The following is a 26,027-nucleotide window of genomic DNA, read 5'->3' on the forward strand; positions in this document are numbered from 1 at the left end:
AATCTTCTATTGTTGGTAACGTTTATGGCCTATGTGGCCTTGTTTTTGAAAGATTTAAAAGTGCTTTTAAATAGGGAAAACGTTTTTGTTGCCTATGACAAAAAAGTTAAAAGAGCTTTGAGGTTATAAAAGAACTTAAAAGTGCTTTCAAATGATGTAGGTGTTTCCTCAAAAGGCGCTTTCAGGTGCATTACTAGAAACACTTTGATTTTTAACAAAAAATTATGTATTTCTAACAAAAGTGCTTCCTACAAAACAATATCAAACAAGCCCTTAGAACCTTTAATCATTGTGACAATTCTTATTCATTTGTGAGAATTTCATACTTAGAATTCTTTCTAATTCTCTCCCTGTAAGAATTTTTACTAACTTGGGCATCATAGTGTCTTTTGCAAATATCCCCCAAACACTCCAAATACAACCAAGCTCATATGAATTTACTATCAGATGCTATTTTTTGGTAGCATCACATGACATATATATGCGCGATATACTCTTTTACTTTTTTAACGAGGTAACATTAAGTGCATCTAACGCTATTTCAATGATCTAGACAAAAGTTGTTTAGAGGAGTGTTGTAAATATTGTGGATGACATTATTTGTTGTAGTCTAGAGAATTAGGTTATTTATCTCAAGAAATATTATTGTTTAAAAGTTGGATTTGATATAAAACTAGTTATCCGGGAGCCTACAAATAAAGGCCTAATGAAAAGGAAAAATAAATCTGAATTTTCTCATTAATTTCTCTTTTGTCCTTTATTTTTTAACACTTATAAATAAGTAAAAAAAAGATTGTTTGTCTATGTGTCGCTTCTCTTTAATATCTTTCTCGGGTTTTTTGCAGCATAGCCTTTGAATGTGCCAATTTCAAGCTACATGAAACATGATAGCAAGTGAAGTTTTAAATTTGCTATCACAACTAATTGTTGGTCCAGTAGTATTAAGAGGTCCCAAATTCGAATTCATCTTCGTCTGATTAAAATACGTATATTATTATTTTATAGCTCCAGTTAAGCTAGCGATGGGATAAGAAAGACTAGGTAGATGGATTTCTTGCAACGCCACTATTCTTCAACGACTTGGAGTCAATAGAGGAATTAGATCGGAAAAAGGAGGCATTCGAATTTAGAACCAACTATGGAGAATCTACATCGAGAATTCAAGTGGGCCCGGACTTTTTCCAAGGTCCAGTGCCTACAGATTCAAACTAACCACTTCCTTAATACCAAAGCAGCAAATTCTAACTTTTCTTTCTTCCCATTCATTACCCGGACTGTCGAGAAATAGCAGGGGGTTCAATTAATTGAAAATTATAAGCTGAAAAATTGTGATCACAACACAGAATGCTGAAAACATAAATATGAATATACGATCTTGTACTAAAGTATATATGTATGGTTGTTGGTTTGTACAAATCATGTTCCAATTAATTTGCCGAGTCAAATTCGTTAATAGTTTATAGTGACTGATGGGTAGTTTACAGTTATTTTCACATAACAAATAATGCACCTTTTATTTTTATTTTTATTACAAGAGAAGAGTGCAATTATTATGAGCTTTGTAAATTGGTTACATCAGCAATAAGTAAAGAGTTCAACCATGAACGACCTTCCTCTAGCCAAATAATGCACCTTAAGCGTGGGGGAATTGTTGAGGCGTTTTACCTCTAGAAAGTTAGGCACTTTTGGATTCAAATATGAATTTACTAAATTGTACGAAAGATTAAACTATGGATTTTAAATTATCGATCAAGGTTCTAGAGAGAGAGAGAGAGAGAGAGAGGACCATGAACTTTCGATTATTAATTGAATATTCTGTACATATAAGGGAAACTATGACCCAACATCCTTTCCATCTCTACAGAAACTTAATTTACGTTGAACAATACATTTATCACCCTAAATTTCAACATTCAAAAAGGCAATGGCTTATCACTCAGCATCTGCTTACTAACATAACATCACCCTCGCCACAAACTAAGAGCACCCAACAAGGAAAAATGCAGCAGATGGACCTATTAGACACACACAAGGCCGCTTCGCCTGTGCATCATGATATGCCATAAAGGTCAAATACTTCGGATTGTGTCCACTCGATCAATGACATCCAATGCTTTGATCCGATCGATGTCAAAGTTAATGACAGGAACAGAGGACGGCCTCCTTATGGGGAACGGATTCTTCCTACTTTCACTTGCTGGGGACTGGCTACTACTCTTACTCAGCCTATGATGCTTGCTGAACCTGGTCTTTGCAGTGTCAAATTCCTGACTCTTACTAATCCCAGGTGTCAGTTTTCTCTTACTTACATATCGTAGCATTTCTTGATCTTCGACCGTTAATATGGGGGATGGACAGTTGGGCTTGTTCGTAGATACCTCAGCTGTATTCTGGTTTGGGGAGTAAATAGGGGATTTAACAGGAGATCTGATTCCACCATTTCCAACCCTCACTTGGCTGACCAGATGGTGAAGCCACACCACCAATTCAAGAATGTAAGACTCAGTTTTATTTTTATCAGCATGGTGAAGCGTCTCAATCCTCAGCAAGTCGGTCTGACCAGCAGGCTTACGGTTCATCTCAGACCTAAAGAATTATAATGTGATAAAATTAGGAAAATATAAGGAAGCAATAAGTAAATGAAAAGGCACCTTCAAATCAGAACTCACCCAGTGTTCGCCCATTCTCCAACCCATCCAAAGCCATGATGAGCTCTAAATGAACCACATTGCAAAAAGCACAACTCAGTAAATAGAATTGAAGGGAATTGAACAGAAGTTGTGAAAATATGATAGTCATAAATAAGAGTGCTATAAATTTGAATCTATGTCAATCATTTCACATAAGAAGGGATAACAGGAAAACTACTAGTACTCTTCCTCTTCCCTAATTCAACCATAGAGTTTAAATATTTATAAAAGGGCTCAGGACTACTCCACAACCCCCCTCCCCCCAGAAGAAAACCAAAAAAAAAAAAAAAATCGCTTTAAGGGCTTGAAGCTTTACTTGGTTGTGTTAGTGGCAATGGGAACAAGCCACTGCAACGTTTTCTCCATTTCTGCTTTGATTTCAGGGACTGTATGCTGCCGAGAACAGCATTTGAAAAGAATAGTTATAAATTAGTATATGGATGGGCAAACAAATAAGAGCTCACTCTGAAGTGCAAAAGTAAAAATAATAAGAAAAATAAAATTTTGGTAAAATAATTCCATGCATCAAATAAACCATAGATACCTCGTCCTTAACCTGAAATGACTGTAGTTTTGAGCGCAAAGCTGACTTTATACTGGGTGGCAACCCTTGATATAAAGCATCTCGTGTGTTTGGAGGCACAGAACTTGATCGAGACACCTGGTAATTGGTTACATTCAGAAGTTAACTCATAGGCCCTGACCGGTTTCGATATAAAGCACAAAATTCCCAAATTCTCAACCAACAGAAACATAAATTATTTTGGTACACAACAGAAACATAAAATTTGAATTGAAAAGAAGAATGACTATTGAGTTTTGAAAAAAAATAGGGAACTTACACCTATAGTCCAGATAATTACTATAACCAGCTATCTGTAAGTTATGTTATACACAAGAAACAAAAATCAAAGAGATGGAAAAAAAAAAAAAAAAAAAACACTTAATGAAGTATCCCAGATCCTAAATGCATGTCATAAGTGCACCTCACAACCAGCAAATATTGTTTTCACCAGCTAGCTTAATGTGCATACTACTCACAAGTTACAACTCTTAAGCTTTGACCGGGTCAGTAGAATTACCCTTCATTTTTGAATAAGACTGATCAGTACAGTTGTTCTCCATGAATAGGATGCCCAAATTATTATTACCCAAAAAAAGCATGACTAAATCATGTGAAATATGAGCAGGACCTATGTCAAATTGAGGCAGGCTCATTGTGCAACGGGCTAAGATATGTATGGTTGGGCTTGCAAACTGAAACAATGCCTAACTCATGAATCATGGCCATACTCATGTACATTTCCACATCCTACTATCTTCCATGGAAGCCAACTGAAAAAATCCAATATCTTCATCATCACTCTTGCATAACATTAAGTTTCTACTTCATAGACACAGGTACTGCTCACATTTATATAGACCCCATCAAAAGCTGTAAAGAAGCTGAACTAAAGTAGGTTATTACTGTTCTCGTTTTACTTGGTCAAGAAACAGTTATGATTTGTGGACAATGACACAAGTATCATATGTCAACACCGATATTGGGTGTTAGACACATGCCACACATCAACTTCCAAAAATCTAGACAACATTATAATATTTATATATATATATTTTATTTTTCTTAGAAAAATAGACTCTATGTTTTCTTGGAAAAGAACCATATATTTAACAACACTTACAAAAATAACAAGCACTCATAATCTTCCTGACAAAAATTGCGCAACACCTTCATAATTCAGGGCTCTTTTTAAGTAAATCATGGTTTATGTCTTTCAAGCATCCATGGAGTGTCTGACGGGTGGACAAGAGCATCTTTTCCATTTATTCAAAGGCATGTCCAACAAAGGTAGACACAAGCATCTTTTCAATCATGCATGGTAGAAAAATCAAAATCAGAGTGCCTTATTTCATTAACCTAACAAAACAAAGTGGGCTGTTATAACTTCAAATGCATCTAGAGATTTGTTTTGTAGATTAGTTGCTGAGTCAACATAGCAGTGATTTTCAAACACCAACTTGTTCAAGTTTGAAATAGATTCTTCTTCAGCTTTCAACAATCAAGTATGGACTCTGTAGAGTTAAGAAAAGCTACTGCTCAAGGTATATAGGTCCGTTTATTAGGAAGGAAGTGAACTCATGCACATATTGGATGGTTTTGGCAGGGAAGCAACTACCTAAAACAAAAAATTCCCCAAGGCATAGAATTGCTCATTAAATAGTGGTAGCAAAAACTTAAAACAAAAAAAACAAAAAAAAAAAAAAAGCCAGGAGAGAGAGAGAGAGAGAGAGAGAGAGAGAGAGAGAGAGAGAGAGAGAGAGAGAGAGAGAGAGGTTTTGAGACATAAGAATAAGAGGTTGCATAATCTCACAAGAACATATACAACCCATTCTCACATTCCAAGTTGGTTGCTCCACTCTGAGCAGACTAGTGAACCATAATAAAATAATTAAGTATCGAAACAGAAAACTTGCTAGCTTGTAGTTGGAAAATTAGATTTTCATCTTTTCCTCTAAATTAGCAGAGTACTACCAGAATAAGTTGTTAAGGGAAGACACTACATACTGAAATATTTACAGTAAATGAGAAGGAAAAAATAAATATTATTGCAAAGGTGGAATATTTCAGCAATGAATATAACATAAACTCACAAGAGTATCAATTTGAGTGATAATATTTGCATAATGCAATGCAAGACCAGCAGACCCCAACTTTTTTTGATTGTTCTGAGAACCTCTCACAGGTTTATCAGTATCTGCAAGACCAGATAAAGAGAAGCATCACATAAAAGTCACTTAATAATTGAACACAGTGATAATTGCTATGCAAGATTAAATATTAGGAGAGATACACAATATTATATGTAGCAGCTTTCGCAAATATATGCAAGAGATGTTAGCACTTGGACAATCCCAAAAAGTAACAACGTTATCATATCAGATTGGAGCGGATTCCAATGTAGCATCAGTTTAGGTCTTCACAAGCCACAGAAAATTAGACAATAAATCTGTTTCCCCACATCTTAATCATGTCCTGCCATAAACATTAATGTTTTCCTTTTTTTATTTTTATTAACTTAACAAGGTCAACTTGATTGTTTCTAACCCAGTTATATGCGGATTTATTTTGAAGGTGTCAAATTTAATCAAGGACAAGAAATGCCCACATATCTTTCTCAGCCTACTTTCCTAAAGCAGAACTAGAAGACCTCTTAGAAGACCAATATCACAAATTTCATACAAGCTTTTGAAGCATACCAGCACTACCAAATGCTTCATGAATCTCCAAATGTAAGAAATGCACAACATCCACAAGCTTCTCCATGACCTGCAAATATGAGATATTAGAGTGGTTGTAGAAAACTTAAAAGGGAAATTCTATTTGCTCCCAGATTATTGTTGAATACACCAAGACCCAGATTTTTAAAAATAATACTTTTACATAAGACACCCTGGCAAATTCCCAAAACACCCTGACATCCCTAAGAAAAAATAAAATATAAAAAAAATTTCAGCCAGAGCAGCCTTGTTTTACTATTTTAATTTTTCAAATTTTAAACAAACTTTTTAAAGTGGTTTAATGTTTATTTATTTATTTATTTATTTTTAATAACAATCCTGTTTGGTAACTTTGGAGAAGGGTATTTTTGCTATTAAAAATTTCAATAAATCATAGGTTATTGATTTTTCTAGCTGAAAATAGAAGCTTCCAAAGTTTTATTATTGAACCATCATTCAACATGGTGAGAATTAACAACTGCTCCTTAATGCATACCCGTTGATAGTATTCGATAGGAACTACCGATATATGTACCATCCAATTTTTAAGCACAGCATTCAATTAAAAAAAAAAAGTTATCTTCATTTGCACCTAGATGAGATACACAATTAGAAATACTGACTTGCTACCTCTTCCAAAATCCTGGACCAGAGTGATTTTTTCTTCAAATTTCTCACATGCTTCCTTTGACTCTTCAACTCTGCTCTTAAGATTGCAAGGCTGTCTCCTACGTAGTTTTTTTTTTTTTTTTTTATGAAGACACAGAAAGAATTTTATTAAACCAACCAATCTGTACAATAAGTGGACGAGGAGTCCACTACATCAGATCATCAAACAAACCAAAAACAATAACATTCTACGTGTGAAAAGAATATACAGGCACAATAAACCAAAGTTACTTACTGATAATTGTAGTCATTTCAATGGAAAAAAAAAAAAAAAAATGAAGGAAACAAAATTTAAAAAACATACAAGGTTTAAGGGCACACTGTTAGATGAGGCCAACAACCGAAACTAAAGATGTACTGGCTTGGATCACCGATAAAAACGCATTTCAGTGCCCAGGCACAGCATTAAAGCGTACAAACAAAGAAAAACTTAGACAAAATAGAAGAAATGCTCACCAAAGGGACTTTAATTGAGGGAGAAGTGAGGGACAATGCATTTAATGGTTGGATTTTTTTAATAAGAAACGATATTTACCAAAACAAACCGTCAAGGTACAGGATATAGAAACTTTTTTTTTTTTTTTTAATAGGAAACGAGATGTCCACCAACAAAATACATCGAGGTACAGGATATAGTCACTGCCTTGCTGTCAGGGAGTTTTAAGTTTTTTGAAGGGAAAGAGAAGGGGATGGTGTTGGGGAGACGTGCTATGATGGCCATTTTGTGGGTAATTTGGTTGGAGAGAAATAAAAGGATTTTTGATGATGCGCAGGAGGAAGAGGTGCATATTCTGTGGGAGAGAGTTTGATTTTGGGCTTCTTTATGGGCATCAGTAACTCCAATTTTTAGGGATTTTTCATTTTCTGTAATCTTGTCTAATTGGGGGGCTGTTTGGATCACTTATTGCTGCAGTGCCCAGTCGCTTCATCTTTGTGGCAGAGACTCTTTAGAAGAGTGTAGTTTGAGATGGGAGTTTCCAGCTTTTTGAAGGGAAAGAGAAGGGGATGGAGTTGGGGAGATGTGCTAATGATAGCCATTTTGTGGGTAATTTGGTTGGAGAGAAATAAAAGGATTTTTGATGATGCGTGGGAGGAAGAGGTGATTCTGTGGGAGAGTTTGATTTTGGGCTTCTTTATGGGCATCAGTTACTCCAATTTTTTGGGATTTTTCACTTTCTGTAATCTTGTCTAATTGGGGGGTTGTTGTGTATTAGGGAGAGTGGGAGACTTTCTCCTAACTTTTGTATGTTCGGTTTTTTATCATCCTAGAGCTTTTTATATAGGAAAGTGTAGGATAGTGGACATCTTGTTCACTGCATTGTATTTGTATTGTTTTTTTCTTCTTTTAATGAAAGTCTGTTTCTTATAAAAAAAAAAAACTAGTTACAAACAAACCAACCCAAAGACACTCTCAAAAGAAAACAAAACAAACAAAGACTGCAACTCTATCAATTTCCTACATCACTTGAGAGACCAAACCATCCCTACCCAACCGCAGCTCTCCAATCCAACAAAATGACAGATAACTGATAAATCTCTAAATGCTGAATTTAACAGCACAGCTGAAATCGACAATTCATTAAAGTGAATCCAGCCATTAAATGCCTGGTCCCTCACTTTTCCCCCAATTTAAGTCCCTTAGTTGAGAGGAAAACGTATCTATTAATTAACAAATATTTCCATATCAATAAATCACTTTTATATTGAACAATTTCAGAACTTGTAGTAATGAAGCAAAATTATTAGACTTGGGCACAGCCAGAACTGGCCATGGGCCCACCTTAGGCCTTGGGCAAATGCCTACCTTACAAACACACGCACACACATCCACACAAAAACATATGCAAAATATATTGTAGCAACTGCGAATTGAATACATTATCAATGGATTTAAATCTTTAATGCCCTCAGTAATCATCCGAACAAACAATGGATATGTATAAGATAGAACAACTTTCTTAACCTACAAGACCAAAATACGCAGACAATTTTCATATGACATTGTAAGGGAAACACAAAATGCAAGTTACCTCTTTGGGTGGTATTTGAGTTGTCTTCCTCTTGAAGCTTACGCCGATAATCTTGTTCAAATCTGTCCAAGGCATGCAATTCATGATATAATTCCTGTAACCAAGAAAAAGGTGTCTTTCCTTCAGTAAAGTTCCAAGGATTAACATCTGTCCAGCAGTGGTTTTGCAGTTAGAACAATTTTTAACAACACCAAGGCTTGTGTATCCACTAAAAATAGAAAAAAGAGGCTAAAAACACACAGAGCTCACATAGGTACACAGACACACATACAGAGCAGTCCAAAGCATGAGTAGTCATTCTAATTTCAAGCAATCAAGGATTATAATCTGTGCTCCAAAAAGTGTACTGCTATGTTCTCAACTACAGTACCCACTCATCTTCGTCCTCCCCTTCATGTTACAAGCCTTAAGTACCAGCTGTTAAAGGCTCATGCACACTTCAGGCACCAAAGTTTCTTAGAGCCTAGGTGCAAAGAATAAAGCCATGTCCAATCCCAAGTGGAATAGACTGCATAATTTGATCATAGCACAATCATAAACCAAAATCAATCAATAAAACTAAAATTAATATACACTCAAATCAAAATTGATCAATAAACCAATTATGGTTGCTTTGGCCTGTTAGGTCAATTAGCCATGACTGTTGTGCAATAGCACAAAGGCTGTTGGTTCAAAACCTACAACTTCTTGATTCATATTAGTCTTATTCTCACCATAATGTGCAGACAAGAGCTGAAACATCATGAATAATCAAAACATGACAGTTGCCACTGTACAGTCAGGCAGAACAGATAATCACACTATCAGATTGCAACAGATAATCTCTTTTGTTCCTTTTTTCTTTGGTGCATCTTACTCCTTGCAAAGAGGCACGCTCTATTGTATCCAATGCTCACCTGATTTAGGGCACCCTGTTTTTGGTGATTTTGCTTCTAATTTAGAGGTTGCAAAGAGAGGTTTGCTCTCTTCCACCCCCCCCCCCCCCCTCCCCCCCTTCCCAAACACCCTTCCTCTTTTCATAGGAATATATTAAGAATAAGTGGAACCAGAATAAAACACGGTAGTTGACTCTCTTTCTTTGCACCACATATGTTATTCATCCATTGCTTTGCACTTAAATTTCTCAATACCAACTCATTCTTTCATAGAGGAACTGCGAAGACAACAAACAGGACAAATAGTTTTCCATAGAAAATAAAGTGGATAAAGGGCCTGGGGTAAATGGAAATTCCAATTACTAAGAAAAATAAAGTTCCTTAAGATTATCCCAAAAGCGAACACAAAATAAAGTGAATAAACACAGGTCAAGACTTGGATCTAGCCCAAGGAAGGTAACTGGGTCATGTGTGGCATAATGACCTGGAAAGTACAAAGAAGAAGCAGAACTACTCTCTCTTTCTCTCTATCCCATGAAATTATCGACACCTAAGAACTCCAATGGTTAATTACAAATATTTTTAACATCTACAAGTAACCATTTGAAAGGAGCTAAATTTAAATATGCAGCTTGAAAGCCCTTCGACAGAATGAGGACTATGACGAGGCTCATGTTTGGAGTCATTAATGGTAATAATAAGCTTCATACCAATCTTTCAGGAAGATTTACCAAATATCTAGCATTCAACATGCAAGAAACCAAAATCAATATGACTTAGATTACCAGCTGACAAGATGCAAAAAGGAAACTTGTCAATAAACACAAAAGAAATTTTTAGATAAACAAAGAAACAAAGAGGAATAGCCTCTTTTATTTTATTTTATTTTATTTTATTTTTCTTTTTTGAAGAAAAGAAGCATACTTTATTAAGGGCTTGTTTGGGAGTTCATCTGTAGGAAGCGCTTTTACTTAGTAGCGCTTTCACTAGAAGCATTTTTGTTAGAAAAAAATAAAATTTTTTTTTTTAAATCCAAGTGCTTCTTATAAATGTATTTAGAAGCACTGCTTGAAGAATCTAGCTACCAGGTGCTTCCTCCGGAAGCACTTTCAAGTGCTTTTATAACCCAAAAGTGCTTTTATTTTTTTCCAAACACAGAAAAAACGTTTTTGACTATTTAAAAGCACTTTTAAGGCTTCTAAAAGCACTGCCAAACAAACCTTAAATCAGGAAACAACTGCTTACAATCTGTGGACAAGAAGTCCACATCTATATCATCAGTTCATCACTAAAAGCTACAAGAAAACGACATCAGAGACTCTAGAGTAAACAAACTGGAAACCACATCAACGAGCAGCTGCTCTCCAATCGAAATATATATCGGAAAAAGAAAGCTCCTCGAATTCCCCAGCCATTGAAGCCTAAAGACAAGCCCAAAACCGAATTTTCTCCCATAGCTCAGCCGCTCCCACCCTTTTGTACTCTTCAAAGAGTTTTTTCTTGTAATCTTTTTTCAGATTTTGAGTAAAGATGTCTCTTATCCAGAATTTTGGGCAACTAGGAAAATTTGGAAAGTCAAGGCCTGCCCTAAGGTTAAGGTTTTAGGATGGCTTGTGGCATATGAAAGGGTAAATACCTGTGATTTGCTACAAAGGAAGCCAAATTGTTGTTTTTGCCTCATTGGTGCATCATCTGTAAGGTGCAGGGGGAAAATGCAGATCACATCTTTGTGAATTGCTTGGTAGCTTTAAACTTGTGGAAGAAACTGTTTAGGGAGTTTGGGGTGAGCTGGGTGATCTCAACAGGACACTACTCTTCATTAAGTGAAAAACATGTGGTTCTTGGAGGAAGGAAGAAGTCTAAAGTTCTTTGGGGACACAGTGTTTTGGCTGTGCATTGGGTTATTTGGAGAGAAAGGAATAGGAGGATCTTAGAAAACCAAAAAGGGGCAGAGGTGGAGGAGATTTGGGATAGAGTAAGATTTTGGGCTTCATTGTGGGCATCTATTACAGTAGAATTTAAAGACTTGTCCTTCTCTTCTATTCTGTTAGATTGGAAGGCAGCAGCTGGATGTTTATATATTTGTTTTAGTCTTGGTCTGGGTAGTGCTTCAACTTTAATTGTAGAGTTTCTATGTAGATCTGGTGTGGACTCCTTGTCCACTGATAATATGAGATCCTCGTTCAAAATAATTTTTAAAATAAAGTAAAATTGATCCGATGACCTTCTTATGCTAATTAATATATCTCAGCAGAAAGGAGAGACAAAAAGGAAACATATCCTTATATTCTCTTTAACAGTGGTGCACGCTGTTACATAAACTTCTAAGGCAAGTCACTAATGGACACAACTGCAAATGAGAGGTTGCATTCTCTATACATGTATTAACTTACAGCTGTATATTGAGAAGAAACTTACAGCTGTATATTGAACTAAGGTCATCAATTGCTGCATCACTGTCTCTGCATCTGCCTTCAATTGCCTCTCCGGTGTTAGTTCTGAACCCAACCTAAAATTCCGAAAAAGATAGCACAGGTGGCAGTATGAGAACCTCATCTAAGGAACTAAACAGAACACATACAAGGAAAATAAACAAGATTTTTTTAGGATTACTTCTCAAAATAGCGATCCAGATTATGCCACTGAGGGTCTTTACAACGATTTCCAAAACGCACTACTTCTCCCGAAAACACTTTCAGTTCTTCTCTGCCAGAATTGTAGCACAAAATTATTTATTATTCTCCAACCTTTGTATATAAAATTATTTAAAAGATAAATGCCAAGTAAAAGTTAATAACAAAGATATTTATAGCTTCTCCTGATTATCCAGAAAATTATAGATGGAAATATTCAATTATCAACCTCTTGTCAGCTGCAGCAATTCTCAGGAGTTCATCCATATCTCTTGAAATTAAATTTTGTACCCCTTCTGATGGAAGCACAACCTCTTTTAAATGTTTGATGTTATCCTTTGAAAGAGATTGCATTAAATTTGAGCCCTTGACAATTGTGTTTGCAACTTCAAAAGCCAAAATTGAAATTTTATTCCCTTTCACTGTCACTCCTGAGGTAAAACCACTGCTTGGGTTTAAATTTGTCATGCTACTACCAAGGGTGTCCAAAACTTCCACCGCCTTCCCAAGGCCAGCAGTACCAGCCCTGCCCAAAAGTGAGCTCACTTCCGATACCTATAACAAACAAGGTAAAAAACAAAGAAAAACAGTTTAGTATATCTGTCCAACAGCAAAGCAGTAGCATTGGCTCAGTATTGCTTCAATATATATTTTAAACACCAACTATCATATTTCCTACTGAAATGAAAGACAAAGTACAACATAAACAGCAAAAATTTATGCAATCATGATGAGCTGGGAAATTCTATCCACTTACATGCAGAATGTGATTACACCAAGGCTAATGCAAACATTCTTCAATATGACATCTATATTCATACCCTTCAATTGACGTCTATGTTCATAATTTATGCAATGTTTGCATTACTTTTTATATGCTCAATCATGTAGAACATAAAACATAAAGAAACTAAGTGAACGTGTAAAATAGCCACAAAGTCAGAGTTTAACACAAACAGAAGATGCTACTGAATGTAATTTTAACATGAAACAGGGATCTAGGTGTTGTTAGATCAAGTTACGGCTTCAGAGGAAAGACCCATGTTAGTTTATTTTAGTTTATTTTACTTCAAAGAAATAAACTCACAAGCATGTCCTTGGTATATACAGGTGGCTGTTTAATCTATGACGAAAACTCTGGATATATGGTGCCATGTATTAAAGTTGAAATTCTTTAGTCAAACTGTAAAATAATTTGTGTCTGCGGCTCTTCTAGTCATTTTGCTAGAAACTTATTACTATAGCATAGTAGATGACATATAATTCTTCGGAACTTCAGTTTTTCTCTCTTTCATCCTTTGATTGCCTGTTTCTTCATCAATTTTCAAAGAATACTTTGATTTTTTTTTTTTTTATGAGGAGCAGTATAGTTTCCTATCACTTGGTTTTCTTCATTTCCTACTTTCGTTTCTTGTTTTTTTTTTTTTTTTGTTGACAAACAAGATTTTATTAGAATTGATAAATCATACAAAACAGAGGACAAGATGTTCATCGAATACCAAAGCTAGCAATTAACAAACAAACATGAAGAATCTAATACAACATGTCCCTCCCCCTATATAACAGCAGCCCTCCAATCAGAAAAAAAAAATAATATATATATATATATCAAAAATGGGATTTCCTTGAAATTTGAAAGACCGAACCCACAAGGAATACCGAAATCTGAATGCATAACTGTTAAAGATCCTTCTATTTATTTCCATTCACACAACCCAAAACACAGCCTTCACTCCGCACCTCCATAAAAACTTCAGCCTTATGATTCTCACCAAATAATGCAGTACAAGATGCTGGAATAACCCACCTCAAATCAGCTTCGTTGCACAACCTCCTTTCCTACGTTCTAATGATTTGTTCTACATATTTATTCACCAAAAACAACTATCTAGAATAATCCCTGATTTTAAATGGGCTTTACTTTATGAATCACTGTCTAGAGAGTTATCATCAAGTGGATGTAATTGGGAAAACTAATCTCCACTCTCCATGAAGAAGTATCTAGAACCACCACCCGGGATAGTATCTTGAATTGCAATGACACTTTACAACTGGCTTCAACTACCGAAAATAGGGTCTTGAATTGAAACAACATTTTCATCTTATATGTAACCTGGGAATGACCAGAAGAGCAGTGATGGAAACAAGTGGTGAAAAAAGAATCAGACAAAAGATAAGTTTAATGCATCTCTTCATGCATTTGGATGCTTATTGAGAAGACAGAATGTATTTCTAATTTTTTTTATTTTTTTATAAGTATGTCTTTTTATATGAACCTTGTTATATTATTAACCATTGTATTGGTCTCTTTATTCTATATTCATAATGCATGTCTTAGAAATAAAACAGGAAAAGGATTAACTCATTTCCCACCCTTTCTCAACACTATAGTGAGAAGGTTGGAAGTTGCTCCCTCCAGCTTACCCACCACTTCCACACCTCCCCTAACTATCCAAATATGGGAACAATTTTCCTGTTAAAAGTACCCCACTTCTATTGCCTCCATTTCCAGTCAGTTCCCTCGATCCAAACAAACTGGGGACAATATGTTGGTAAACTTTTCTATCTGTATCCTAAGGCAAAGGGTCTCAACAGCTATAAACCATAACCACGATACGCCCTATTCCAAGTTTTCACAATAACATATTCTAAGTAAAGCCTAATTATAAATTGATACAATATGCAAGAACTTATGAATTGGCATCCCTGCAACATTTTACTATACTCATTCTAATGGCTCCACTTTTTGGAGTAACAGTGCCATCACTCTCACCATGGAAAGGTTTGTGGTTCCAAATGCCATAGAAAACAAAATGCGCATCCAATAACCATTCGTAGCACAATTTCAAGCAAATAAAATAAATTTAAAAAAATTAAAAAAAAACAAGACTTCAAGGTTAGGCTTACCTTTGCAACAGCCTGTTTAGTCTTGGTAGATCCAGTTTTGTGCGATAAGGCCCTCGACAGGTGAGGAATCCCATCATTTACATCATCCGGGATCAGCCCATAAGGAACCATATCATTTGTCTCTGGCACCGCAAAGGGGTCTCGTAATTGCTTATCCATGCCATCACAAACTGGAGACGGCATCGAATTGCTATTCACTTTTGGGGGCAGTCCACGAGACCCATTACTAGAATCGCCATTAACAATAGGAATGCTTCTACTGGAAACACTATTTACAGGGACATTGTCTACAGTGGATCTCCTCGACTTGGAGCAAAACCCACCCATTGAGCTGAGAAACCACAAAGTAGATTTCATACAAAATCCAAGCCCAACAACTTGAAGCCTTTTGAAGAATTACAACCGACCACAATATTTCTATCTATCAGAAGAGCAAGATTTAAGGAACCAGTGGCCAAATCAGAAGCATCTTTAACGAGTTCTAAAATAAGAATGATTTACTCCAAAGCTGTGAAATCATTAATATGGAGACCCATGTTCAACCAAGATTACCACAGACCCAATTCTGATCACTGTTGGAGTTCCAATCCATCAACTCTGGGTCACGAAGCTGCGAATCAAGGAAACACCTAAAACCCACTAATCAGAAACACTCAAAAACAACATAAAACTACAATGAGGAGGAAATCTACAAAACCCACTTCCAAAATTTAGATAAAAATTATGAAATGCATAATTTGAGATTTTACAAATAGCTACAAAACAAAACCAAAAATAGTAGTCATAAAGAATACCAGTTAGAGAGAGAGAGAGAGAGAGAGAGAGAGAGAGAGAGAGAAAGAGAAGGGGGGCTTACAGTTGGATCTATGAGAAGATGGAAGAGATTCTGGATTGTAATACTTTCCAATAGATTCAGAAAACGCAGATGATGATAACAATGATGGTGATAGGCAGGGAAAGCTGAGTTTTCTTTTTTTAGTATAAGAGTTGTAAGAGAGCTACAGAAGAAAAATAGGCTAACCTGAGCAGACGAAGAATTACAAAACAAAAAGTGGCCAAAAAAAAAAAGAATTACAAAACAAAGAAGAAAAATATAGAATGAAACACCCAGCAAAGAGCAACAGTGAGTGAGAAGCAGTAAGAGTCAGTTTTTTTCAGCTTCAACCTCTCTCTATCTCTCTCTAGGTTTGCTCAATGGTGGTTAAAACAGTCTCTTTCGTTGTGTTGGGAGAATAGAAAGAGGAGATGGTCAAAACCCGAAGTCGCCCATTGGCCACTGCTATAATAAAACATTACATTGAGTGTTGAAATTTAAAAGAAAAAAAGCGTAATTATGTTTAAGAAAAATAGGAGAGAAGGGAAATGTTTGGGTTTTTTTGGGTGTTATTATAATATAGATGGATTAGTAACATTATTTTTTTCAATAATGCTAGTTGTCCCACATTTTTTTTTTCACATTTGTATTTCACTTAATGTGTCATTATTTTACTGGAAGGGTATTTCTTTTTTCTTTTTTAAGTTTTATTTTTTAATTTTTAGTGTCCAATGTATAAATGTCATTATCAAATAGATTAGTAACACTAGGTAAATGTGTTATATATGGGTATGACTTATGAGAACCTCTACATTCTCGTTTTCTAATTTAACAAAATAAGAAATTTACACAATTTTTTTTTTCTTGTTGGTCATGTACGTGATGATCAAAATTATTCTTTCTATGATCAACTTGACTTCTTGATTCACCTGCGAGACATAGCCACGAGACTTTTCAAAATCTTCCCTTGGTAGGTATTAGGTTGATCTTGCATTTAATTTTTTAATTTTCTTCCAAATAAAGACTTCGGTTTGGATCTCGACTCTTATCTAACTTAAAAAACTGATTAAACTAGATGTTTTGAAACATAGACCACCTAGTTGAAACTAGAGGTGTCAAACAGGCCGGGCCGATTTAAGTTGAGTCCATCAGGCTTTCGTGTCGTGCTCGGGCTGACTCATATAGTTAAGATCTAAGTCCGGCACGGCCCGCGGGCCATTCGTGCTCGTGTCGTGCCTTAAACGGGCCGGGCCATAGACTTTTTTTTTATTTTTATTTTTTAGAGTGATAAAACTAATCTTATGATATTTTTTCTTATTTATAATTAAATATTAACATTATTTTTCATAAAAATTGAGTATTTTTGTTGAAAAGTTCTCTAAAAATGGAAAAAACAATGTTAAAATAGTCATGCCTAATTCGGGCCTATTTTGTGCCCGCGCTCGTGCCGTGCTTGGCTCGTGTCGTGCTCATGCTCGTGCTCGTGTCGTGCCCGATGGGCTAAAAACTTCAGCCCGGCCCGGCCCATTTAATCGTGTCATGTTGTGCCTATTTTAATTGTGTCGTGCTGTGTCGTGCTCGGGCCGGCCCGACCCGTTTAACACCTCTAGTTGAAACTATCAAAAGTACTCATCTCATCCTTCTTTCTTAATCCTAAAACTGGCTAAACCTACTTATTTCAAACATTACAAACTCAAAGCCCAAGCTCTAACTGGATTTTATTTCGAAAGAAAACACCAAGACTTTTGTCCGTACTAGCCTTTTGTGTACCTCACCCAACCTTGTGAATCAAGCCAATGCCGACCAACTTGCTAATGCTTGACCCACACACATAACCTAGCTCGCAACGAACTTGCCTAGCACTCACCAATCGCCATCTCGCATCGACTAGAAGCTTAGCACACGCTGCAACATCTCACACCCAATAGTCTTGAGTTAATTAGTGCCTGCATCGATCAACCAAACTCAAATCGAACCAAAAAGTTTTGACCAACGCTTGGCCACTCCATATTTGCAGGCCATCTTAGGTGCTGCTTTTACGGCAACCAACAGCCCACGCCACCCTAGCATTAGCTTTCACGCAACAACCAATGATCTTGATCGTCTTTGCTTATGATCAGTTCAAATACTTCGTCTGCCACACATTTGAGAATTTTCTATACTTAAGCTTGCTTGCATTGATTTGATCGAACAAGGGTATTTCTTCCAACTATACTCATGCGGATGTGAGTTTTATTGGACCTCGACTGTAGGCCGTCAATTTGGATTTAGGAAAGTCATACCGATACCTTTGATAGATTCTTATAACATGCATGATGTTGGGCGATCAAAATTTACTAAGACTATGATGAATAATGCTTCCATCTTCCATGCAAAACTTATCGACCATTGTTATATCAACACTTGAACTTCGATTTCTCCGCCATGACCAATTTTATCTCTTGGTGGGCAGATTGTTCTAGGCCTTGGTCATTGGTCAAATAAAAAAGTAGTTTCCTTACCTTTTACCGTGATGGATGGTAAAAGAATTAGGGGCATACTAGTTAATTGGTCCTCTCTATGCCTATAAAGAGTGCACATGCCTATCAGTTGTGTACATTAAGGAAAAATCATCCCCCTCCCGGCGAACCGACCCATAACATTGTCCTTAATCTGCCCATACAAATGGGTGACAACACGATTAGATGGTTGGAATCATCGATCCAGAGGCGCCCTTAAAGGAAGGCACGTGGCATGGAACTCAAACGGGTGAGCATCAGTGTCACCAGTGATTGAACGACTATTGGAGATTGGAACGACGTTTCTGATGACAGGCTTATAGTGAGACTTTGGTAGTTCTAATAGGTGAACTAATGAGATTTGATGTCTAGGAAATTGGGTACTATAGTCTCTTGACTCTCAAGGGTATTTTTCAGTTTGTTGGCTCCTCTTATTCTCAACACATAAAGGGATTCCCCATCCATTTACACTAGACGAATGAAAAAGAAAGGGGATGATGAGGAAATAATCAATTTGAGAGCGTGATGTACCCTAAAGAAACAACTCTCTATGTTGTTGGATAGGGGGACAAAAGTTGGGACAACAGGGTGCCCTTAGGGTTGGTGGTGCAAATAAATTTTTTTTTAACTCTTATACATATAAAAGAAAATAAATAAATTATATAATTTTTTAAAGTGACTATATTGCACCTAACTTTTGTTAACAATTTTAACAAAAATTCAATTGGGTACTTCTTAAACACAAAATTGTACTCAATTAGGTCAAATAAAAGTTTACGTGCTAATTTAGGACATAGGTCAGAGCTTAGGTACAAAAAATGGAGAAATTATTCTGTATAACCGATATATTGACACGTGGTATAACCAGTCTGTGTTATAATATGAGTGGATGTTATTAATACTATACCCTACTAATATAAATGTATCGTCCAATAATACCCTTATATGTTAGATTGGTTATACCACGTGTCGGTATATCGGTTATACCCTATAATTTTTCCCAAAAATGAGAAGAAAAAAAAAAGAGAAGTTGGATTATCAAAGAATTTTAATTGATTTATGGAATTTTCTAAAAAGATCGAGTGATAACAGATAGTTTTATTCAATTCAAACCTAAGTTCTAAGATCAGTGTCATTTAGAAATTGAACTAGGGTTTCACTTTATGGTTAGAAAAAATGGTTGGACTAGCCCTAAGAACGTCAAAGTAGTTAACGAAAGATTGGATAGAAAGTTAAAAGTAGTTATATATATTTTCATTGCTTAAAAATAAATAGAAAGGAAGTATGAGTTTATTGCTAAAAATAGTTGTTTTTTGGGGCTATTGCTAAAAGCCCCTAAAGTTATTAATTGGTTGGAGCTTATAATATTAATAGTGATAAAATACTTTATTTCTACTCCCATAACAAGAGTTTCATTCTTTCTCTCCTTCTCTGAAAAAAGAAAAGGGAGAATTACAATCGTGCCCTCTAAAATTTAGGCTATATCGATCTCGCTTTATACCCTAAAGAAAAAATTAACTCATGTTGCCCCCTAAATTATGATTTAGCTGCAATGTGGGTCATTCGTCCAATTCAATCTAAAATTTTGTTACATCAAAACAAAGTATTATGAATCAAATTTTTTTATTAGAGAGCAAAGTGAGAGATGACCCAAAGTTCACAAGGCTTGTGTATAATTTATCGTAAAGATAAAAATAAGAAAATGAAAGCATTAATTAGAAGAATCTTGTGTTATAGTTAGCCAATAGTACGTATACGGCATGCTACATTTACCTTAAGAATTGCAAAGTAGTGCCAAATGGCAGATGTCAACATGGATACTCACATTCATTCTTGGTCTTGGTATAGCTATATGAACACTGGAAATTCCTTGCAAATAAGGTCAAGGAGAAGGACCTACATACATACTGCTAAAGAACACAATATTCTTTAGGTTTACACAATGCGACCAAAGAAGATGTAGTTTTCAGCAATTAATAATTGTACCTATATATGTTTTCTTGTAAGCAATGCTATGCTTTTGTCTTTAACTAAATCCAAAATCAGTTGCAGGACTTCTTGTAGATTTATCATTAACTCTTGTCTGGTCAACTCAAAAGTCATGAGATGTAGGGTCCTATGAAAATTATGGGCTTGGATCTCCCACTTGGATTCTTCTTGGCACAAATGTGATCTATGTAATAGTACCCATATAATGTGTGAATTCTTAATTATGTTTCATTTTTCATCAAATAAATCGTGAACGTTGCATGCTTTTGTGATGGCCCACATGCAATGTATTATGCAATGTATGCAACTATATTGTATTGTTCCCTTCTTTGCATTGTAAATTATATATGATGTGTTGTTGCCCTGGTTTTCAGCAAAGACCTAGTCAAAGTGTGTACCTTGGAAGATCAAACAAAGACTTTAGGGCTTCGTGTTTTTTTCTTCTCGAAAAAGGAGTCAAATTTAGCCAAAAAACAAAATTTTTGCTATCATCCACTAAAACACTCTTAGAGGGATAGTTTAGAGGCAAAGTCCACCAAAAATTCAAGATAGAGCTAGCTTGCCGTGTATAATTGCCAAGAAAAAAAAAAGGTGAATATGCTAATTTAGAAAATGTTTGAAGTTCGAACATCCTAATTCAAATTATCTATATTTTTAAGAGAAGAGATTTTAATTATGGTCGTCTAGGAAAATGTCAACTATACCTCTCTTACATTAATTAAGTAATTTTATTAATTAATATTTTTATTGTATATTTAATTGATTTAAAAAATAGAATTAATATATACATTACACACTGCCTACCCTACTCACTTATTTATTGATTTAGTATTATTTTTTCCCTAAAATGAAACTTATATTATTCAAAATAAGAGATTACACAAATCCTCTATAAGAGTGTCCTGAAGACTCACCTAGCCACCTAGCCACCTAGCCACCTAGCCAGAGGCATATCTATAATAAAGACTACAAAACGAGCAAGTCTATGAGCCACACCACAGCTGGTTTTGCGTGAACTATGGGACACCATAGTAACACCAAGGGACCTTAATATTTATTTATAAGAAAATCATAGATGATATTATTAAAAAGGCACATGGCCAATAAACAGCCTTATTAGCCTGGAGAGTGGAGGGTAGCCATGGAGGCTCCTCCTCAATCCAATCGACATTGTCCATAATAGATAATTGAGCTAAAAAGTGTAGTGCTTGATTACAATTTTGAGAGCTAATACTGAAAAATAATGAATTGAAAATTAAGTTGATAATAAATCACGAGTCGCATCTACAATGCAACGAACCTACTTACTTTCATCCTACTTTCTTCTGCATATTTTCATTTTTCTATTATAACTATTTTCAAATTATACACATCGCGTGTGTAATCCAATACTTGGTATGACATTCTTTCCTTCACATTATGAAAGAGTCTAGGATGGAGACTGTTAGCAAGCTGTACAAGCATCTTCATTGTACCTAGTATTGGGAGCATTTTCATCTTTATTTTTATTTTTATTTTTATTTTTCTGGTGTGGGTACATTGACTTTTGTGTTTGAAAAATTTACAACATCATAAAAAATGATTCTATAATGTTATCTAGTATTCTAGTATACTCATATTGTTTGTGAGTGACAAAATGTCACTTTCTATACACTAATAGGCTAATAGCCGAAATTAAGCCTAGCCATGATTTTGAAACTTTGTTCATACTGTAATTATGAATGGTATTTATAATGGGATATTTAGATATTAGCTCTTTAAATTAATTTTTGATAGTCTAACACCATTACTTTTTTTTTTTTTAATAGCTAAAACCCATATTCAAAATTTTATGCCGCGTAGGATAACAATAATCCATTAGTTTCATATTATTTACATGTTTTGCCATTATGTAATTAATATGGATTTCAAATTTCTTTCTTCCACAAATCATTAAACTATAGGAAATCATTAAATTACTAGAATTATGGTTGTTCGTATTTAAATATAGAAAGTAATAGATATGTAAGTTTTTTTTTATTAGAGATATGTGAGTTTTTTATTTTTATTGTAGATATGCGAGATTTTATGTTGTAGGATTTTTTTTTTGTCTGATGGTGCAGGGGTATTAGTTATTGTATTTTCATTAAATGTAGGTTCCTTATTAAATAATTTTAATGTAGGTTTCTTATTGAATAATTTTGATGTAGGTTCTTTATAGTAAGTTAATTAAATGTAGGTTCTTTATTGAATTATGATAACGTAAGTTCTTATTGAATAATTCATGTAAGTTCCTTAGTTTTATTTTTTATTTTTTAATACAAATGTTTGTTCCTTTGTTGTTGTAGGTTATTTATTTATTTATGAGAATTGTATGTAGGTTTATTATATTTACTTATTGTAGGTGCGTTGAAATATATTTCGTAGATTCCTACTTATTACATAATTATAATTTTATTAGTGTAGGTTGTTTAGAAGTTTATGAAAAATTCATATTTGAAATTAACAAAAAAAAGGGTCCAAAAAATGAATTATGAGCATTAAAAGCATCAAAGATTAAGCAAACAATAACATTAGTTATCAACAATAAAGAGTCAAATAATTAAAAAAAAATGTCTGACAAAAGGTGAGGGTATAAAAGAGATTTATAATATTTGAATTTAAAAAAACGCTAACTTGGAAATATATATGGAAAGTAAACGACTTGACAACTAGTCAAATGGATTATTACATGAAAAAAGAAATACATGGGTTTTAATGAAAGTGATGTAAATTTGAAGGAAATTTCCCTAATTTTTATTTTATTATGTCATCTATTGTGTATATAGATATCGACAAAGCATATAATAATATTTATATGGAATCGTGTAGATGGATACAAGGACTTAAAGATTGTACAAGATTATGACTTCTTCTCGTCCGAAAATTGTGCCCTTCTTTGTCTTCTCCCATACTTGGTTTTTTTCCTTGTCAAATAAAAAGCTTATAAACAGTCAACAGCTAACAAATTAAGCAAGTTTTATAGACAATAGCAGGTGGGATTCTGCTTTTTGGAGTCTAAAGTGTTGTCTAGATTTGCCAAAGTATGGGCAATTAAACTCATTTCAAGACAAATATGTTTAAACTCGACATACTTGATGTGAAAAATGAGAAAGTCTTAGATGAAGTCTGCAGTCTCCAAGACATTCGGACTTGTGATGCCAATTAGTCTCTCCTTCAATTTGTATCATCTTCCTTCCATGTTCAACAACCCATATTTTCTTAACTATCCCAAGATACCAATAGGAATACCAACTCATATGACATATAGCATTATATATTTTTATAAATAAAGAAATTTCTGTCATACAGCCATTGTATATCATAAAATCACTTTTTAACTTTTGAATGTTAATGAGTTTACCTTTTTCCAATTAGGTATAGATTTTCTATCATTAAATATGGTTGTATGTCAAATAGTCATTGTACCAAAGACAAATTTTAAATAAATAGATTTCTTAATTAATCGATATATGAATAAATGAAATTTTGTGTGCTATAAAAAAAAAAATGAAATACTGTGAGATCAATCAAGATAAGAAAAAGCTAGAATAATAGTTAGTGTCTTTAATATTTTGTTCCTTCAAAGTGCATGCTTAAGTTATTATGATAGTAGGAAACTCCAAATTCATCACTCTTTTGCATACACCAAATTGTCACAAGAGTATCAAGTTATAAAGTTAAGGCTTTTTATTTTTTGTCCGAGTTAATTACACTTACACCCCCTGAGGTTTATCGTTTTTTCACATACACCCTCTGGGGTTTCAATAATTACACATACACCCCATGAGGTTTCAAAACTGTTACATATAACCCCCTATATGAGATGAAAAATGATGAGAAATTATGCAAAAAAGCATGCTAAGAGGTGAAATGGCCTAATAAGATTACTCAAGGTGTAAGGTCCAACCTCAATACAAATATTATCTTTTTTGTTTATTTTTTTTTTCTTGTAGGGGGTTATATGCAATAGTTTTGAAACCTCAGAGAGTGTATGTGTAATTTTTGAAACCCCAGGGGGTATATGTGAAAAGACAATAAACCTCAGGGGGTGTAAGTGTAATTAACTCTTTTTTGTCCATATAGTTTGGACCAAGTTCCACTTTGATCCCTATAGTTTCAATTGTGTCAATTATCCATATAGTTTCCTAATGGTTGCAATTCAAGGACACATGCATAATATTGCCAATTTAATCAACAAAAATAATACGTGATATGTACGATTTGGGGTATTTTAAGTAGTGACAATGATACTAAACCATGCACAAAACCTAAAACACCCTTACCCGTGTGTTTCACGTGCTAGTTTCGTCAAATAAAAATGACAAAATTATGCATGTGTCCTTAAATTGAAACCACTAGAAAATTACGGGACTAAATTAACACAATTTAAACTACATGAACCAAAATAGAACTTAACTCAAACTACAATGATCAAAAACAAAATTTGGTCTAAAGTCAATTGACCTGATCTTCTATGAAGATCGATAAAATGGAGTTTGAGAGGTTGTCACTTGATGCAATGATGTGGGAAGGAATGTGTTGTTTGCATCATGGGTTGGGGGAAATTTCTCGATAGGGTTAAGTTTGTTTGTTTGTTTTTTTTTAATGCTTGAATATGACTATTTTCGATGTTTCCAAATTTGTTAACAAAGTGCCAGCAATTTCTCAAGGCACTGATTGTGATTGTTTCCATTTTTCTGCATCTCGTTGAATGGTAAAGGAGTTTCTCATCCAAGAAAGTCCAAGTTTGTAAAGGAGTTTCTCATTCAAAATTCAAATGCATTTAGTGGAAGGCAGGTTTTAAAAAAGGAAAAAAACATTTCTAGTCTATGTGTTTTACTCCGAAAACTCCACATTTGGTACATGTATTTTATATTAATTAAAATCTTAAGACAATTTTATTTAACAAACTCAAATTGTCAATTTGGAGATAAATTATATATTTATTTTAAGAAAATGTTTTGATGAGAGATTGTAAAACCACGTTATGGTTTTTCTAAAACTAATTTCAATTTCAATTTTCATTTTCATATTGAGGAAATTACAGATTTAGTCCAGTTATTTTATACCTAGTTCAATTTTGATTCACAATCTTTTTTAAGTTCTGTTTTGGTCCACTAAATGTTCCACTTGTTCAGTAAATGTCCATATTTGTTTTCTCAAATTTGGCATGCTTTTTATCCTATCAAATCTCACCCAAATTCAGCGAACATATACTTGTTTTAAAGCTATGTATTTCTTCTTTAAAACCATATAAAAATCATTCAAATTGGAGTTCTAAAACTCAAGATAATTGACCCCAAAGTAGGGTACCCGAAACTGCCAATTTTTCAAACTTCACCCAATCTCAATTCTTTTAGATTATAATACTCCAAATTTGTTTTTATGACTAAGAAATGATGAAATATAACTTATAGTTCAATTATAATTAAAGAAAACACAACCCAAAGGATTTAAAGTCATAAATCTGGACCTTTATTGAACAAATGAAACAATTAGTGGACCAAAACAGAACTTAAAAAAGATTATGGACCAAAATTGAACTAGGTATAAAATAAGTGGACCAAATCTGTAATTTCCTCTTTTCATATTTATTTGCTAAATATTTGCTAAAGAGAC

The 26,027-nt window shown here is 34.4% G+C and overlaps 1 protein-coding gene across 2 annotated transcripts; it reads right to left on the minus strand.

The window, feature by feature from the left end:
• Window positions 1–1,772: 1,772 nt before the first annotated feature.
• On the minus strand, window positions 1,773–16,125 carry LOC147277403 (protein PSK SIMULATOR 1-like). Of its 2 annotated transcripts, none has more exons than XM_086255497.1 (13): window positions 15,943–16,125; window positions 15,087–15,696; window positions 12,409–12,734; window positions 12,160–12,252; window positions 11,965–12,055; window positions 8,672–8,765; window positions 6,603–6,700; window positions 5,952–6,021; window positions 5,346–5,449; window positions 3,235–3,351; window positions 3,007–3,083; window positions 2,670–2,714; window positions 1,773–2,586 (listed from the first exon to the last, which is right to left on the minus strand). In XM_086255497.1, exons 2-13 carry the CDS (start codon window positions 15,441–15,443, stop codon window positions 2,070–2,072), a joined length of 1,989 nt encoding a protein of 662 aa, XP_086111623.1. In that variant the 5' UTR covers window positions 15,444–15,696; window positions 15,943–16,125; the 3' UTR covers window positions 1,773–2,069. The 2 variants fall into 2 exon arrangements, with proteins under 2 accessions (XP_086111623.1, XP_086111624.1); XM_086255498.1 differs by having other exon boundaries at window positions 15,087–15,715.
• Window positions 16,126–26,027: the final 9,902 nt, after the last annotated feature.

Source organism: Dryas octopetala, chromosome 8 (assembly GCF_963921425.1).
Source record: "Dryas octopetala chromosome 8, drDryOcto1.1, whole genome shotgun sequence".
NCBI classification, from domain to species: domain Eukaryota; kingdom Viridiplantae; phylum Streptophyta; class Magnoliopsida; order Rosales; family Rosaceae; genus Dryas; species Dryas octopetala.